Source organism: Callospermophilus lateralis, chromosome 14, assembly GCF_048772815.1.
Source record: "Callospermophilus lateralis isolate mCalLat2 chromosome 14, mCalLat2.hap1, whole genome shotgun sequence".
Classification (NCBI taxonomy): Eukaryota; Metazoa; Chordata; class Mammalia; order Rodentia; family Sciuridae; genus Callospermophilus; species Callospermophilus lateralis.
The window spans coordinates 17,510,390-17,528,441 of NC_135318.1; the positions used below are offsets into that span (position 1 = coordinate 17,510,390).

General features: G+C 53.9%; 1 protein-coding gene across 2 annotated transcripts in view; it reads left to right on the forward strand.

Moving 5' to 3' along the window:
• Positions 1-18,052, forward strand: part of Klhl29 (kelch like family member 29) — a 280,513-nt gene that overhangs the window by 257,904 nt on the left and 4,557 nt on the right. For both annotated transcript variants that reach the window (XM_076833011.2, XM_077105186.1), the window contains 6 exons: positions 679-817; positions 8,084-8,286; positions 9,475-9,734; positions 12,182-12,380; positions 12,539-12,721; positions 12,918-13,098. In XM_076833011.2, coding sequence (XP_076689126.1) covers positions 679-817; positions 8,084-8,286; positions 9,475-9,734; positions 12,182-12,380; positions 12,539-12,721; positions 12,918-13,098 — 1,165 coding nt within the window. The remainder of the gene's footprint in view (positions 1-678; positions 818-8,083; positions 8,287-9,474; positions 9,735-12,181; positions 12,381-12,538; positions 12,722-12,917; positions 13,099-18,052) is intronic.

Sequence of the window (18,052 nt, forward strand, 5' to 3'; positions counted from 1 at the left end):
CCTCCCCCAAGAGTCCCTCTAAGTGTAACTGGACGCAGGTGCCTGCCAGGCCCTCATTGGCTTGCTCGGGGGTCCCTCCCCAGGAAGCTCACCCTCCACCACGGCTGAGAGTGTCTAACAGAAGGGAAACCGCTTTTGCAGGTTTTGTGGTTTTTTTCCTTTGAACCATGTCCAGCCCATCTTACATCACAATGCCATGCTTTACTTGGTCTCCAAGACATCGGCACCCATTGGCATTTGGAGAGCTTGTTCCGTAGTTAAATAATAGTGCGGAGTCGTCTGTGATAATGTATTTTCTATGTTTCCAATCGTCAGTATGGGAATCTTTCCCCCCCAAACTCTCAATTCCTGGGTTGATTTTCTTTACTCATATTTGGTTTGTTTTTTTCTTTTTCTTTTTGTTTGTTGTTCTGTTTTGTTTGGGGTTTTTTTGTTTTGTTTTGCTTTTTAAAGTTGTTATTCCCTTGGTTATGTAGCCCCTCCCAGTGGCTGCTTGTTGACGCATATGTTCGTGACTTCTGACTGTCAGTGTTGAACCAGTCTTGCCAAGAAACAATATCAAGTATTTTCTGTTTCTCTACTTCTTGAAAAAAAATATTTTAATTTAAAAATTAAAAATTAAAAAAAAAAAAAACTCTTAATGGGAACGTGGCCCTGTCTGTCTTCTCTGTTCTGCAGAAATGTTGAAGGAATTGAACCAGCAACGCAGAGCGAAAGCGTTTACAGACCTGAAAATTGTTGTTGAAGGCAGAGAGTTTGAAGTCCACCAAAATGTTCTAGCTTCCTGCAGCTTGTATTTCAAGGACCTGATTCAAAGGTTTGCCTTCCTTCCAGCTGTGGTCGGGTCTGTTCCTTTGTAGGACGCTTTTGTGTCGCTTTTCTCCTCCCCTCTCTTGCAGGTTCCTGAAGCGTGACTCCCTGTCACAGAGCCAGTAGCCATCTCTCCTCCTCCTTCCCAGTGTCCTCTCACACACACAGCCTCAGAGCAGCCACTGCCCTAGCCCCCACACACAGCCTTACTGGTCACCAGGGGCCTGCCAGCAGTAGACAACTCCCCTCCTTGCCCCAGGACCCCATGCTCCTAGTGGCTCACAAGCCCTCCCAGAGATTAGGAGGACAATAGACTCCATTTAAAGGACCGTTACACACTGCCCCCCACTGGGCGAGCTCAGGGTCCTCAGAGCCATCGTCACTGCTGTCGATGGCAAACTTAATGCCAGGAGAGCACATCGACCAGACCAAACCATCCCCACGGGGGAGCATGAGGCGCCCAAGGGGCTGCTTTTGCCCAGCTCGAGTAGGGGAGAAGAGACCTATAGCGGAAGCCTCATCCACGCCGCATGTCTTGCTACCTGCACACTGAGCCTAAACCGGCGCTGTCTGAGCACAGACCAGGTGTGTCCTAAACACGGTCTCTCAGTCTCTGCCCTCCCTTGCCCGGCCCCGGCCCCTCCCGGCTATTTCTCCCTGGATGAGTCTTCACAGGTGCGTGAGCATCTTTTTTGTTTTTTTTGTTTTTTTCTTTTTCATTATGTTGATTTTTTAAAAACTTGTCTGCTTCATACCCTTGCAAAGAAGTCAGGCCCCTCCTAGCTCCTGGGCGAGGGAGAGCAGCCGGGGCCAGCCCAGCGTCACGCCACGTTTCTCTCACCCATCAGCAGATTAATGCCGCTGCTCATTTTGCCTTGCAGCCTCTCCGGGGCGGACGCTGAGCCGGGACAGTGCTCAGAGGGGGAGGACAGACCTCTGCTTGCTTCCCAACGCTGTCTTGGACTTGCCAACTAACCCCAGAGCGACTGTGTTTTGTTTCAGGACGGCACACTGGCTGGCATCTCCTTTCCAACCCATGTGTCCTTTGGCGTAGATCCGGGTGGGCTGCCCGGGATGCGAGGCCTGTCCAGCCACGCTGGCCCTCAGCCACACGGGAGGGGCAGGCTCTTTGTGACGTCATGGGCAACTCGGTCTCCTGCCCCCAGTTCTTGGGTTCTCTCTGTCCAAGCACAAGAACTAGAGGCACGAGTCTGGGGTGAAGGGCCACATCCAGTGGCTTCTTTGGGCCAGGGAGGTCTTTGTGCGCCACTCTTGGCTCATCTGGTCTCTGGGTCACAGATGAGCATCCTGGGGCCTTGGCCTTGCTCCATGGGCTGGGGAGCGCAGAGGGGGCAGGCTGGCACCATCCCTGGGCTGGTTATGGGGTGTCTTTCACTTCCTTCAAAGACCGCACGTTAAAGCCAGGTTCTGCCACACAGCGGAGAAGAGGACCCTGGTAGGCGGGAACCTTTTTGGAGAGAAAGAGCCTTCTAGATAAGGACGGTGGGACAGAGATGAGCCTGAGCTAGGGACAGGGGAGATGGCCTCTCCAGGAGTTGCTAGAGTGGGCAGGCCTGACCCCATGCTAGCTCTGACCTCCTGGCCTGGGTCTGAGGTGGGAGCCCTCAGGGACAGTGGGGACAGGATGCCCACCTGGAAGCAGGAGAACACCTCAGCAGCCCTGAAGGGAAAGGATAGGTGTTCCGGGTCCCTGGAGGACAGAGGGCACCCTTTGGGAGCTAGGAGACCTGGGTTCTACCTTTGACTCTGCCATTGTCCCTTGACCCCAGGCTAGTCATGTCCTCTCGGGCCGCAGCTTTTCTCATCTGTAAACAAAGAAGTTGGCCAAGTGATGTCCAAGTCTGACCCTAGGGTGACAGCCATGAGGTGGGCAGGCCAGCCTGGAGAGGCTTCCCAGGCATAAGTTTCTGGACATGAGAGGGCGAAGTGTCAGGGGCATCAGAGGAACGAGGCAGGTCCACAGACCAGAGTCAGAGCTGAGCTGGGGAAGGTGACCAACTGAGCATCCGGTAGGCGCAGCTTCAGCAGCCAGGAGACCACCCGAGTGGTCCAACTGAGGGGCATGGGAGGTGACCAGATAGATGGATCCGAACCCAGGCAGGGCCCAGGGCTGGAGAGCAGGGCTCAGCACACAGGTCCCGTCACTCAGAGGGGAGGCTGAATCTAGCCCTGAGGCTGAGGCTCTCGGTGTTAGTGTGCGGCCATTCTAAACTTGACCCTTGTCTGGCCTGGGCCAATGATAGCTGGTCAACAACAGCCTCCTGAGGGAGGGAAGCGGAGTCTTCCCTGGAAGACCATTTCCTTCCAGAGCCCCATAAAGTCATGGCAACGTCACGCTGTCTGTGGTCAGAGCAGCTGATGTCACCTTGTTGCTTTAGTCCCCTTTGCACTTGGAATAGCCTAGCGGGGCGTTAGCTCTGTCCTTGGCACTGTACCAGGGGTCCCCTCTCAGGGAGCTATGTTCTTGAGAGGGGAAAGAGTAGGGACAATCTGTGGGACACAGTGTCCTGAGGCTTATCTTTTTTTTTTTTAATATTGATTTTTTTTAACAGAGAGAGAGAATGTTTTAATATTTATTTTTTAGTTGTAGCTGGACACAGTACCTTTATTTTATTTATTTATGTTTATGTGGTGCTGAGGATCGAACCCAGGTCCTTGCATGTGCTAGGCGAGCGCTCTCCCACTGAGCCACAACCCCAGCCCTTGGGGCTTATCTTTGGGGGTCATGCTGGCCTGCCCTGGTGAGCACTGACAGGGCAGGTAATCCCCGCAACTCTGCTGTCCCAGGCCTCCCACCCTGCCCAGGCTTCTCCTCACATGTCCATGCCCACAGTGAGGCCATGGCACCTCCCCTCCCTTTGTCTCCCTCCCCTGACAAGGGAGCCCCTGTAGAGAGGCCACCCGAAGGAACCAGGACTATCAGAATCCCCACTTTACAGATAAGGAGATTGAGGACAGAGTTAAGTTACCAATCAATCTGTACTTCAAACTGAGGTCTGATGCCAAAGCTCTCATCAACCACTTGCTACTCCAGAGAGCAAGAACATAGCTGCAAAGTCTGAGAAGAAGGAAAGCGAAATCCCCGGGCTGACCATGCCAACAGGGACTCAGGAAGAAGGAATGCAGACTGTGTGCATGCCTGCGTGCCTGCGTGCGTGTGTTCCAAACACTTGTAAACTAGCCACATGACCTCTCCAAGGAAGACAGAACCCTCCCTGGAGACAGGTCCCCAAACACTAGGGTGAGGTCCCAGTGAGGGGGGAGGCTGGGGACCCTCCAAGAGGAGAGATGTCAGGAGCTCAGTGCAAAGCTGAGAACCCTAGGTTTGCCCACCTGTCCCTTTGTAGACTCATCTGAGTCCCTGAGACATTAGGGGTAAAAACCCTGAGGGACAAGTTGCTGAGCCCTTAACTCTGGACGACGAGGAGAGAAATCGTGAATCCAACCCTCCTGTAGCCTTGAACAGGCCTGGGGGTGGCCTCCCAGATCTAGGGCTTCTCACTCCCGAAGAGCAGGCTGCAGATCTGCCCTGGCTTTTCTTTTTTGACCCATGATGGAGAAGTCCTTCATTTATCCTCTGAGGACCAGAAAGGAGGGCACCGTTCTTCAGCAATAGCAGAGTCCCTCCTTCTGCCCTCACCGACACTTCCCAGCATGCTCCCCGGGTAGGGCTGTGGGAGAATGTGCCCCAGCCATGGCCACAGAGGAAGGCTCCCGCAACACACGAGTGGGGACAGAGACTTGAATCAGGCAAACTGAAACCTGGCACCTGAAATCCTCACCCACAAAGCTGTTGGCATATTTGACATTTGAATTCTATTCCCACTCCATACTGAATGAAAATGGATAAACAAATTAGCCATTTTTCTAAGCTGATTTTCCCAAAGCCCTGTGTCTAGGATCTGGGCTTCCCGTTCCCCCTCCAGCCATGACAAGGGAAGGGAGGGCAGACACTGGCTCGAGGCCCCACATGTGAGTGGTACAGAAACAGATATAAACCTACCAGCCACAATGCTCACCCTGAACCTCCTCCCCCAAGAAGCTGGGTGTTTGTGGGTAGCAGCACCTACTCTCTTTCTCTGGTAGAATAGACAAGAGTGGCTTAAAAACCAAATACCAGGAAGAGGGATTCACACCTCTCATGCTAGCTGAATGAGGGGAGCCAGACCATCACCACCTCTCAAAGGGTGAGCCAGGGCCTGCTTGAAGTCCCCAGAACCCAGTGCGACTTGGGCATGCCTTCTGTGTTTGTGCCCTGGAGCTCAGAATGGGAATCACAGGATGGGAATCACATCAGAGGGCAGAGCAGCTGTGTCCCTCACCTGCCCATCTCCCCTCCCCCGACTCACAACTGCCCTACAGTTCCCTCTCCCAGTTCCAATGTGCAAAGTGTAAGCATCTGACCACTGAGCTGTGTGAGGGTGGATGAGGGACGCCACCCCGAGGTCTGGAAAGGGCAACTCCTATTCCAGGGGAGTCCACTGCTAGTGGTAGGATTTCCAACATCCTGCTAATTAGAACTAGGCATTCCTGGCCCCTCCTGGGACCCAGCTCTGCCAAGAAGGGGCTGTGTCCAGCACCCTGGGTTCTCCTGGGCCAGGGACAGACAGCTCTCTGGGCCACACACCAGTGCCTGTGTAGACATAATGTGCGTGCCAGGGAGATGCTCAAACCTCGCTGTCAGGGCCCTGTCTCCTCCAGGCCTTGAGCTAAGCTGCGGACAAAGCCTCCCCCTCACTGCAAAGGGACCCTCTGTGGCTGAGTGGGATGATCCACACTTCCAGGCCCAGGGGCCTCCAGCCACTCCCTGCAGATCCTTTGCCCAGTGGCCTGCCACTCTTCATAGGAGCAGAGCCTTGGCCATGCACCCCATGGCCAGGATCCCCCACCTGACAGTACCAGTGACAGCCTTCAGCTCCCACACTCCCTGTTACAAGCCTGATGCTCCCCAGCTGTGCAGTTGCCTCCCTGTCCCAGAATCCCTACACCTGGCTCAGACTGTGGGTGACACAGGCAGTGCCACTCAGTGCAGTCATGCTAGCCCCATCCCAGCCAGCCTCGGAGTCACGGGCTATTTATCTGCCCAGCACCCTTCCTCTCTGGGTCAGCCAGGGTCATGTGTGTTTCAGAGAGTGTGTGTATGTGTACGCGCGCGCGTGTGTGTGTGTGTGTGTGTGTGTGCATGCACACATCCTGAAGTCCCAACTCTTCACTGAGTTGAGCTCCTGCCTGGGGACTCATATGCAGACAGCTGGACTGGCCAGTGGTAGAGGCAGCAGTGACTCTGGGCCTCGAGAGAAGATGAGCTTTGGCCTCAGCAGCCCTGCTGGGCTGTGGCCCAGAGTGACCTCCACAGAACATGGAGGGTGGTGGAGGAAAGGCCAGGCATGGCTTGGAGGAATGAAGGCAGAGGCAGCAAAGACTGGGAGCAAGAAGTTGACCAGATGGCCTCTGAGGCCTGGGGCAGTCAGGAGTTCTGTGATTTCAAGTGAGCATATCATCAACTATTTTTATACCTGGCTAAGCCAGCTAGGCAGGGGATACACCCCAACAGCAGAAGACTAGGTGTGAGAAGTCACTTCAGTATGTGTATGTCCGGGCGTGGGAGGGCCTCTGCCCATTCCTATGTGGCCTGCACCTTGCCTACTCAGCTTCCCAGGCTTGCCCAGGGCTCAGAAGCAGAAAGGCCCCTGGGGCCTCTGGTGGATGAGCCATTCTATGGGGAGGGCCCAGTACAGTCCCCCTAGGAGGGATCCCCGACACTGGCTCAGGCAGCAGGGCTGCGGTGTAACCTTCTCTCTGCTGGGCCGTGTCTGGGTTTTCAAGTCCTAACCTGAGAGAATGTGTGCCAGCGGTAGAAATGCAGGAACTGTCAGGAAGAGAAGAGACACATGGGAAGGGTGTCACCCAGCCTCTGTCATGTTAGTTCAATCCTCTTGTTTTATAGAAGAGAAGGCTGAGGGCCTGAGAGGCCCATGGCTGCCTGCCTGTCCATGGCAAAGCAGGGTACCCAGGTCCCCTTACTCCCGCCAGTGCTACCCACCCACCCAGGCTCACAGCCGCCAGCTTCTCTGTGGCCAGCCGGCTCTCTTGTCAGACACTCCTCCACCCCCACCGCCAGCCACAGGTGCACCAAGGGACCAGTCACAAGAGTCTTGACCCCCGGCCTCCTCGGAAGTGAGTGGGTGGGCTACAGAAGTCATTGCCAGCCACAGCCCCAGGCAGGGCCTGGCCTGGTGAGAGCAGCCAAGACCGGTGGCTGAGCCATGGCCTCTGCGACACCTGCTCCTGACCTAACGTTGGGGGTGTTCTTCCTCCGGCCTCCCTCTGTGTCGGTGTCGTTCTGCTTCATCTTATCTGTTTCCTTCCAGGTCCGGCTTTAGGGTGCGGCTGCCCGCCCTTAGGAGCCTTTGCAATGGTTTTGTATTTCTGTAGACACCAGATATAAACATACTGATATATTTGTGTCCCTCCCCTGCTCCCCCAGTTCACAAGCCCGATGCACACTCTACACGCAGGCCACTCTGACCTCTGACCCCGTGTTCCATGTGGCAGGAGGGCCCCGCCCCGGGCCAGGCCCCAGGTCATGGCTGCTGGCTGTCTGTGGCGGAAGTCCTTGGTTGTTCCCTCTCCCCCTCCCAGCTCTAACCATTCTGTCCGTCTATCTCGTCTCGTCTTCAGTTTCAAAGCAATGTCATGAAGGGCTTCCTTTCCATGCCTAAAAGGAAACAATATGTTTTCGGAAAGCGGTGGGTTGGAGGGGCTCCGGGGACCGCTTGGGGCCCCGGTCTTTGGGCTCTCGGAGGGAGCCTCCGGATTGGTGGGATGCCAGCCAATCAGGAGCTTCCCGAGCCTCTGCCGCTGGCCAGCCGAGGTGTTGGCGCTGGCCGTGGAGCTGGTCAGCCCGGTGCAGACGCCAGGGCCAGCAGGGGCTGAACGTATTGTTTCCCTTTGAGGCCAGTCCTGGTCCTCGTCCCCATCCACAGCTCATGCTTTTTGATTTGCATCTTTTTTTGCATGGACATGCCGAGTAGTGATAAGCAGGGTTTTCTGTTCTTTTGGGCGCCTCTGGTCAGACTCTTCTCTTTCAGATCCCGTGTCAGGTCATTAGGTTCAGGTGTGTCATTTGCTGTGTCCTTTGAGTCCTAAAACGAAGGGCGTGACCGAGGTATGCAGGGAGATCTGACCCTGTAAGGAAGCGGCGCATTAGCCGCAGGCTGGCAGGTGAGGACACCCTGGTCTCTGTGCCTAGGTCGGTGCAGGATGGCAGCCAGGGCGGCCGGGAGAAGCTGGAGCTGGTGCTGTCCAATCTGCAGGCTGATGTGCTGGAGCTGCTGCTGGAGTTCGTCTACACCGGCTCCCTGGTCATCGACTCGGCCAACGCCAAGACTCTCCTGGAGGCAGCCAGCAAGTTCCAGTTCCACACCTTCTGCAAAGTCTGTGTGTCCTTTCTCGGTGAGCCTGCAGGGGGTCACATGCGTACTTTGGGGGTCAAGAGAGCAGATGTGAGAAATCCCCAGAATCAGCGATTATTGAGAGGGAACAGCTGTGTGTGCCCCCAGATCACTCTAGCTGTGGGAGAATTTTGTCAAACTATTTTCACATGAGCGTTTGGATAACCTGACAGGGACTGAGGGACATTCTGTGTCACTTCCTATAAGCAGCACAAGGTCCCTGGCCCCCAGCAGGCCCTGCGAGGACCAGTGATCCAAGAAGCCATGCAAACAATCTGTTCTTAAGGAAAGCCTGTCCTCTCTGCCCTGACCGCTAAGCCCTGAACAAAGCAGCCACAAAGCCCTTGCTTTCCCTTAAATGTATTAATGCCTGGGCCACCCCAAATGCCAGGACAGTCCTAGACAACTGAACTGTCCCCTCAGTGCTCAGGACAGGCATCTAGGTGTCAGGGGCTGCCCCAGGCCACTGTCCCAGAGCATGCTCACTTTGAAGCTTGGTGCTGCCTGGCTGAACTGAGAGCAGGGAGAGGGAGGGACAAGGCCAAGTGCCACAAAGAACCTATAGCTGGGGTGTGGCATGCAGAGAGAAAGCTAGGGGCTGGACTCAAATGGGAGCAGGTTAGGTGAAGACAGCTAGGGGAACCCAGAAAATCTAGAAAGGTCAAGAGCCACAGCCACAGAGTGAGGCTCACACACTAATGGGCCTCCTGGGACCCAGACACATCTAGACTGGAGGAGCCATTAGCCAGATCTCAGAAGAAAAGGCAGGACTCACTCCAGATTCTAGGGAGTCAAACTGGGGGGAGCTTAGGCCCAATGGTGGCTTGTGAGGGAGATGGTGGGTGGTTTGAGGGATGCTACTGCTGACGTGACTTAGGAAGCAGTCTGTGACCTCAGGAATACTGTCAGGATCACAGAAGACACCATGCCCAGGCCAGAGCCAGACTTTGCAGCCCTGACCCTCCCTCCACAGGAGGGTCACCCCACCCCCACAGCCTCGCTCCTTCTGCCAGGACCTGGGAAATGAATCTAAGGCTCAGGGACACAGGAAGCGGTCTTCTGGGGACTCTGGATGCTGGAGACAGATCACAAGGACTTGGGCTCAGAGGCAGACACAGTGATGGGGTTGAGAATAAGAGGCAACGTTTCCAGGGCCGTGGGGTCAGTGGTTGTGCACTCTCATCCCCAGAGAAGCAGCTGACTGCCAGCAACTGCCTGGGTGTGCTGGCCATGGCTGAGGCCATGCAGTGCAGCGAGCTCTACCACATGGCCAAGGCCTTTGCACTGCAGATCTTCCCTGAGGTGGCGGCCCAGGAGGAGATCCTCAGCATCTCCAAGGACGACTTCATCGCCTACGTCTCCAATGATAGCCTTAACACCAAGGCTGAGGAGCTGGTGTACGAGACGGTCATCAAGTGGATCAAGAAGGACCCTGCATCACGTGCACAGGTGGGTCTGCCCATCCCTGCACTTTCTCTCTGGGTTTGGGGGGCTCTGCAGTGACCAGGTCTTCAGCAAGAAGGAAGGAAGGTGAGAGCCAGGATCACCTGCCTGACCAGCAGGGGGTGTAAGTGAGCCGGAAGATTAAGGTTGGCCCTGTCCTTCTCCTGCAGCCGCAGAGAAAGAAAGGTTTAGAGATGAACATGAGTCATCAGAGGGTTCTTCAGAACGGCCATTCCACCTTGAAGGAGACCCAGGCTGCCCACAGGGCCTCAGGGAGAAGTGGGTGCCTGAGCAGGGTGCTTGGGCCTCCCAGGAGATCAAACTCAACAGGAGGAGCACCCAGCCATGCTCTGGTTACTAAGTGGGTGGAAAGCACCTAGATAGACCAATTGGTACCCACACAAGAGATGGGAGACCACTGCGTGCATGGCAGGAGAGAATATAAGGCTCTCGGAGGAAACAGCTGGAAGAAACAAAGCTAGTCTGGGGAGCAAGGGAAGGACGCAGTGTCTCCAGAGTAGGCCCAAGTCCCAAGGAGCCACTGGGTCTATGCACACCCCATAAAGCCCTGGCTGGCGGTCCTGCTCAGAGGGACTTGCTTTGGTTCTCCTGGATGAGGAACCAAGGTGTCGGCGCAGCTTCAGGAAGCTCTCAGGAGTGTTCAGGATGCACCCAGAGAACAGCAGGGGGAGCAGTGGCCCAGAAGTGAGGGCCCAAGCAAGAAGAATAAGACGGGAAGCCACACCCCAGAAGAAGCTGAGGTTGAGTGGCAGATGAGAAGGGCTGTGACATTTCACTGGGAACAAGAAGAAGGACAAGGACAAGAGGGATGGAAGGGGTGTATTGGGTGGACAGGGATGATTTCCCCCCACTCCCAATCCAGTCACTGAGCCTAGGAGAATGAGCTCCATGGACTGATCAGGTAGGAGGGAGCAAGATTTATTTTTACAGGAAAGAAGTTAGGTTGAGCAGCTAATAACAGTGACTGCCACAATTTGCTACAACTCCCCAGTCTGTCCTTTGCCCAGAGCTCTTTCCTGTTCTTCAGACATTTGTCTGCAGTCACCTACTGGGCATTTGAAGCAGGGTGTCCCCAAGCCCATCTCACTCACCAGGTCCAAATCCCACACCTCTTCCCATGTTCCTTATTTCAGTCCTGCTCACAGCTGGAGACAGGGTCTGGGTCCCTCCCACACTGTCCTTTCATTGACCACTTGGTGCTCAATTCTGCCTCCTTCCTCCCTCTTCGGTGGATGATTTCCCCTCTCCCCCCAGCAACCGCATCTCACCAGGATTGGTGTGATCATCTCCGCAGTGATTTCCCTGCCTCCGTCTTGCTCCTTCCAAATCCGTTTTCCACCGTACAGACTGTGTGCTAAAGAGCAAATTGGATCACATCCTCTCTCCCTTTAAAATTCGTCATTAGTCCCACATCAACTTGCAGGAGAATGTACACGGTCTGGTCAGGGTGAGGTCAGACAGGACCGCCTCTGAGAACCTCTGCAGGCTCACTGCTCCCCACACTCACAGCTCAACAAAAGCCTTTTACAACCACCAAGAACAAATCCCATGTTACTTCCCGAATGCACCACTCCCTTTCACTCTCCCATGCCTCTATGGGCTTTGAAAGTCCACCTCCCTCCACCTTCCACCTGGCAGAGGTCACCAATCCTTGCATACCCAGCCCAGATACCACCTGCTCCATGACGCCTCTCACTCCTGTGCCCATGGCAGCCTTACCCCCACTCAGGCTCCTTTTCTGCAGTGCCTTTTATGTAACTGCACCCAGTTAAACTGTGGACACCTTGAAGTCAGTGATGGGGTCTCACAGATCTCCGAGTCCCCAGTAGTGAGCTTAATGTGTGACACCAAGTGGTCACTAGTTATTCACTGACTGAAACAAAGTGGAGTGGCGAGCAGTTTGCCAGACAGCAGGGGAGATCCAAGTCAGCCCAGAAAAGCCTTTAGCACAGGGGGAAAGGGTCCAAGAGCAGTTTGAGATGAGGCAACACCATGAGAGTTCTGTTGCTGGGGAGATGCCAGCTCAGTTGCCTGACAGTTGCTTCTCCCTTAAGCAGTTCTGGGTTCTCGCACTCACTCCCAAGTCCCTGCCGTACTCACACCTCTTTGGAGCGCTTGCCTCCTGGTTTCAGCCCTGGGCGGCCTGGTAAGCAGCAGGGCCCATGACCTGGTGTGTGTGGAAACGAGGTGCTGATGACATGCATGGATGGCCCACCATGGGCCAGCTGCAGCCACCAGGCCACTGCCTCTGCCGCTGGGTCCCTTGGTCTCTGTCTAGGCTGGACAGGGCCGTGCCTGCACTTCTACGCCACACGCAGACTGGAATTATCTGCTTTGGGGGACTCCACACCTCTTGTTTCATTCCTCTCCTTACGACTTACAGGAGGTGGCTCCCTCCTGGGAGTCTGATCCGTGTCTCCCTCACCCTGCAGTACGCAGCCGAGCTCCTGGCCGCTGTCCGCCTCCCCTTCATCCACCCCAGCTACCTGCTCAACGTGGTGGACAATGAGGAGCTGATCAAGTCTTCAGAAGCCTGCCGGGACCTGGTCAATGAAGCCAAACGCTACCACATGTTGCCCCACGCCCGCCAGGAGATGCAGACGCCCCGGACACGGCCCCGCCTCTCAGCAGGTATGGAGGGACACGCCTGGGCCCCCACCTCCCCCACCCCCGCCAGCAGCAGGTGCTGTGGGGTCAGCTGGCTCTGGGTGGTCCCCCAGAGAGAAGCCAGGCACAGATGGTGATGACGTCAGGGTGTGTCCCAAGGGTGCCCATCCATGTCCCTGCAGGTGTGGCCGAGGTCATCGTTTTGGTTGGGGGCCGTCAGATGGTGGGGATGACCCAGCGCTCACTGGTGGCTGTCACCTGCTGGAACCCGCAGAACAACAAGTGGTACCCCTTGGCCTCGCTGCCTTTCTATGACCGCGAGTTCTTCAGTGTAGTGAGTGCCGGGGACAACATCTACCTCTCAGGTGAGGCCCTCAGGGCTCGGGTGGGGACTGGACATGGGCTGACCTCTGCTCACATGGCAGGGCTGAGGGAGGCCGAGGCCCACAGGTATCTACTTTGCAGGTGAAGCCTTCTCCCTCTGACCCTGGGAGTGGGCCTGTGGACCTGGGGCCCTTCCTTAGCCCCTGCCTGCTCTCTGTACCCCCGTGCTGCCTACAGGTGGGATGGAATCAGGGGTGACACTGGCTGATGTTTGGTGCTACATGTCCCTGCTTGATAACTGGAACCTGGTCTCCAGAATGACCGTCCCACGCTGTCGGCACAATAGCCTTGTCTACGATGGGAAGATTTACACCCTTGGGGGACTTGGCGTGGCAGGCAACGTGGACCATGTGGAGAGGTGAGGAGGCCACAGTCCAGCGGGGGCATTCTCTCAGTCACTGAAAGTCACCAGTACCCACCCAATGCCGGTGTTCTGCAGCCAGGACTGTCCAGAGGCCACCATCCCAGGCTCTTCAAGCAATGGTGGGAGAGGACACAGGATATGAGCTAGAAGCAGGCAGAAAGACATCTGCGGGGCACTCCTGTGGGTAACCCAGTTAGACAAGATGAACACCTAAGACCCAGTCACAAAAAGGCATGGGATGAGCTTGGCTATACTGTCCAGACAGTCAGGGGACTCCCTGGACCACAAGCACCAGCCCAGAGATTGGCTGGAATTCAGGGGCAAAGCTGGGACCAATTCCAGTGACAGTGCCTCCTTGTCCCTGCCAAACAGGGGTCACATACCAGGAAGCTCCCTGCCTCCCTCTACCCCACACATCCCAGAAATCTGTAGGAATGAAGGGTCACTACACATAAACTGAGTGATTTGGGGGCACAGTCTGGCCAACCTTCTAGAATTCTCCAGAATAAAATGTAAGCCAAGGAGCCCAGACTCATGTGTGTGTAAGCCTGCCCTCTGCTGGAAGTTCCAATTTGATTTCCTCCCCAGGCACTTGTGTAGGGTCCGGTAAAGGAACAAGGGACAGAGGTGGGTGCTTCTCTGGGGGAAATACTAAGCTCCTTTCCTCAGAGTCAGGGAGACTGCTCTCACAGAGAACAGACACCTGGGGGGAGCTTCATGAGTCAGCACAAGAACGGGAAGGCCCCGTCCTGCTTTTGGAGAAGCCAGTGCCCCAGAGAGTGACAAGTAAGGCTGTTATAATCCAGGAGGTCACAGTGAAGATCATCAGAGTCCTTCCCCCATATCCCTCCTGCAGTCTGGCCACCACCCCGGCCCACGCCATCAGTCACACCACAAAGCACACCTTCCCATGTGACAGCTTTTGCCTGTGGAGCCACACATACCCCCCAGTTCATATATTCCCCCCTTTGGTGGCTAATTGGACATTTGACAAATGTTACAGCCACAATGGTTTCAGAGTGAGACAGGCTCTGAATGTTCATTGCGGGCTTTTAACTCCCCCAAGTGGAGCCCAGAGATGGCTCAGTAACGACACTTAATCGTCATTGATTTGAAGATAATAGGGAATCCCTATGTGGTCATGGGGGTATTAATACTGCTGTTGGACGTGGACCAGCCTTGACGCTGGGGCCTTCACTGCGACCCAAGCCTTCCAGAAGCATCAGCTTACAATCATTTGTCACCCAGTAATAAACACATGAAGAAGGAGACATTCTCTATGGAGGAGTAAACTGAGCTGGATCCGTTTCCCTGCCTTGCTCGCTTTTGTCAGCTATTTTTAATCTCCTAAGTCACTGGTTACTCATTTTGCAAACTTATACTTGTTGATAAATAATGGGAATCTGTTCGAGGATCAAACGCTCTGACTAAGAGGTAGAGACAAGCTCCACTTCTCTCTGGCCCTGGAGCTCTTCTCTAAAGGGAGTTGGGGGACAGTTTGACTGTACAAGCCTTTGGGGTGAGGAGGGGGACTGAGCCTTCCTGATGGATGAGAAACATCAGCTCAGCACCATGTGAGTAAGCCCACCTTGGGAGCCCCCGGTGGGTAGAGGAGCAGTCCAGGACAAGAGGAAGCCCCAAGGGGTGCTGAGTTCTTCCTCAGCCCACAAGGATCAGTCAGCTGTCCTTGCAGGGACAGGATGCGTACTTGAAGACCACTGGGTGGTGTGCATGTAAGGTGGGTGGCAGATGCAGGGATAGGGACACCTACTGCTTCCCAAGGAGTGTAGCCCCTTTGGGTCGGTCATTTTCTGTGCTACATGGTGGCAATGATGAGAATTCAGGGTGATAGGAAGGTCAGTGTAATGGGGACAGACATGAGAGTGCTTTGTTCCCCAGGAAGCACTAATGGTACAAATTGCTATTATATTGATAATGAATGAGATATATGTTGCATTATAATTATATTACATTACTGTATTACAGGAATAGAGCAAGATTATATAATTATAGATTAAAACAACAGTGCCATAGACAAACCTGTGTTACATCATTATATAAATAACTGGGTCTAATATTTTATAGTAATATATTGCAGTAGCTGTGGTTACTGGATAAATGATAGTGGAGCGCCTCACTCGGCGGGGTCATTTGCATGTCATTAGCATATCCTTCTCAAGCAGGAAGCTGACAGATTGAGCTGACGGGAGGGCTCATGGCTTGGCAATCAGCCACCTGGAATAACAAGCTCTCAGGAAATTTGTGTTTGTCGGAATGTGCCATTATACTGAAAGACTGAGGACTAACAACCACATAATCTTCCTCTGTCTCCCAGCTCCTTCTGCAGGAGTTCTTTGGATCTCTGCCATATTGGCTTAAAAAATAGATATCTGAACTTCTGACACTGTCCAAAAAGACACTTACTTCACTGCCTATTAGCCACATATCATCCATCTGTGGCTGAATGGAATCAGCCCTGCTGCCCTTTAAGATACTTCAGTCTCTTCTCAAATCCAGCCAAGCCCAGTGCTGTAGGCCATGTGGCTGTCCCCTCCCCTACTCCCGGGGCCAGAGGCCCAGACCACGCAAGACCCTCCTCCTGGGGCACTGAGCTCTGACCACATTATAGGTCCTCTCCAAAGGAGGCTCACGGGGGAAAGTGGGCACAGTGTGCTTCCCAGGAAAGTATACAGGACAAACCAACTCTAGTGCTGCAGGAAGCTGACACTGGGCCCCACCTTGGGCCCAGGCATACACGGAGCAGGGGACAGCATGGTGAGTGGTAGAGGCCACCCCACTGGAAGGTCTGGAGTTAGTGCCGGAACAGCAGGAGTCAGACAAAAGCCTTGTGAGGGCCGTCAGCCCCCAGGGAACACTTGATAATGACCCTGATGGGGGAAAGAAGCTGTCCCGTGAAGAAAGACCTCGAAGATCCCATCCCTTGGCAAGGCTGCTTACTCCCGGTTCTGCCCTTCCCAGCAGCTGCTCCCTGCCCGTGTGTCCCTGTCTTGAGCTCATGTTCCCTCACTTCTCCATCCTTTGCACTTCGGCAGGTGTCTGGCAGATGGGCTCAACCAGCTCTTTGCCTTCTCCACACCTCCCCTGGGCTGGTGGGGAAAATCCCATGCCCTGTGGACTAGCTCTGCCACACACTGAGGCCAGCTCCACCAGAGCTAGATGCTGTGAGGCAGTCTTGTTAGGTGTCTCTGGCTAGCCATGTCCCCCACTCTAAAGAGCAGGCATTTTTCCTCCACACCTCTCTCCTCAAAGTTCTGACCCACACACCACTCTCCCTCTCTGACTCCTGCTTCCTAGAGAAAACAGAGCCATCAGTCAAGACCTCGTGTTTTCCTGCCCTCACTCCTATAGATGTGCGGCACTTGTACCATCACGCCTCCCTCTTTCCTGCCCTTTCTGCATTCAGTCTGCATTTGCCGGATCTACTAGAAGCCTTACATCATCAGCTCTGGCCATGAACTTGAATTCCTGGGCTTAAGCAACCCTCCCACCTCCTGAGTGCTGGGATTAAAGGCACATACCATCACACCCAGCTTCCTCTCTCTTTCTTATACAGCTGTCCCTTGGTACCCACAGAGGATTGGTTCTAGGGCCCCTGAAGAGTATTCACATCTGAAGATGCTCAAGCCCCTTATATAAATGGCATAGTCTTTGCATATAATTTACATACATCCTCCCATATACTTTAAATAATTGAATCATTACTTATCATACCAATACAATGTAAATGCTATGTAAATAGTTGCTATACTGTACCGTTTAGGGAATAACAAGGAAAAAATGTCTGTACATGCTTAGGACAGACACAATTTCTTTTCAAATATTTTCTATCTACAGTTGGTTGAATCCGTGGATGTGGAATGAACGGTTATGGAGGACCAACTGCATATTTAATTTTTCCTTATCCAGTTGGGCTCCTTTCTGTCAGCATGTAAACACAATCAAACCTTGTCTCCAAAATTAAAACAAAACCTGTGGTGTGCTGGAGCTGGTTCAATTGAGAGTCAATTGTTAAAACTTTAGAAACTGCACTAGTTGTCAATCCCAGCTATTATTGCAAATTAAGTTATATACACATTCAATTATATATAAAGAAGAAAGGTGATCCCTACTCCAAACTCATCGCTTCCTAATTATCTACTGCAGTCCACTCTTGAGGTTCTTTGTGCAGTGGTACCTCCGTATGGAAGAGAGTCTGGACCGTGGTGGCCACAGTCTGTCTTTTCCCTACTCTGCTGTCCCATGGGTAGCTTGAAGGCAGGCGTGGGAGATTCACATCACAGAAATCAGCAAGTGCTACGTGCCAAGCCTTTTTCCACAGAGAAGTGGTTGGTAAACATTAATCGTGGTCCACTGACAGAACCCCTTCTCCACTCCATATTCCTTTCTGGTGCCACTCTCTCCCTGCCTCTTCCCAGCTAAGATCCTCCAGAGTGGTCTACACCCGCTGTCTCTACCACTTAGCCACACACAACTGCTTCTACACCTCTTATTCCGCCTAGATGCCCACCCTTGACCACAGGACACCAGGTACCCGCTTGAGACTTTGCAGTTGGTCCTCCATATCCGTTCATTCCACATCCGCCCTCCACACCCAAAGCCCATTACCTCTTATTGCACACCACTAGCTGTTGATACCCCAGCTGCCCTTCTGAGGGCTCCTCTCAGCTCTCCTCCTCATGGCCAGCCCCCTACCCACAGCATGTCCTCGGTCTTGCACCCACTCACGCTGCTGCAGGACACTCCTTAATTCCGGTTTCCACCTTCACCAGTGATCCCAAAGGTGCTTATTCAATCCAGACCCATATACCCAACTGCCCATGTGACATCCTAACCTGTGGCCCACAAATACTTTAAATTCTTTTCAATTAAAACTGAAATCACTTCCTTCCCCAACCTCAGTTCTGTCCTGCCAGTATTGCCACCTCTG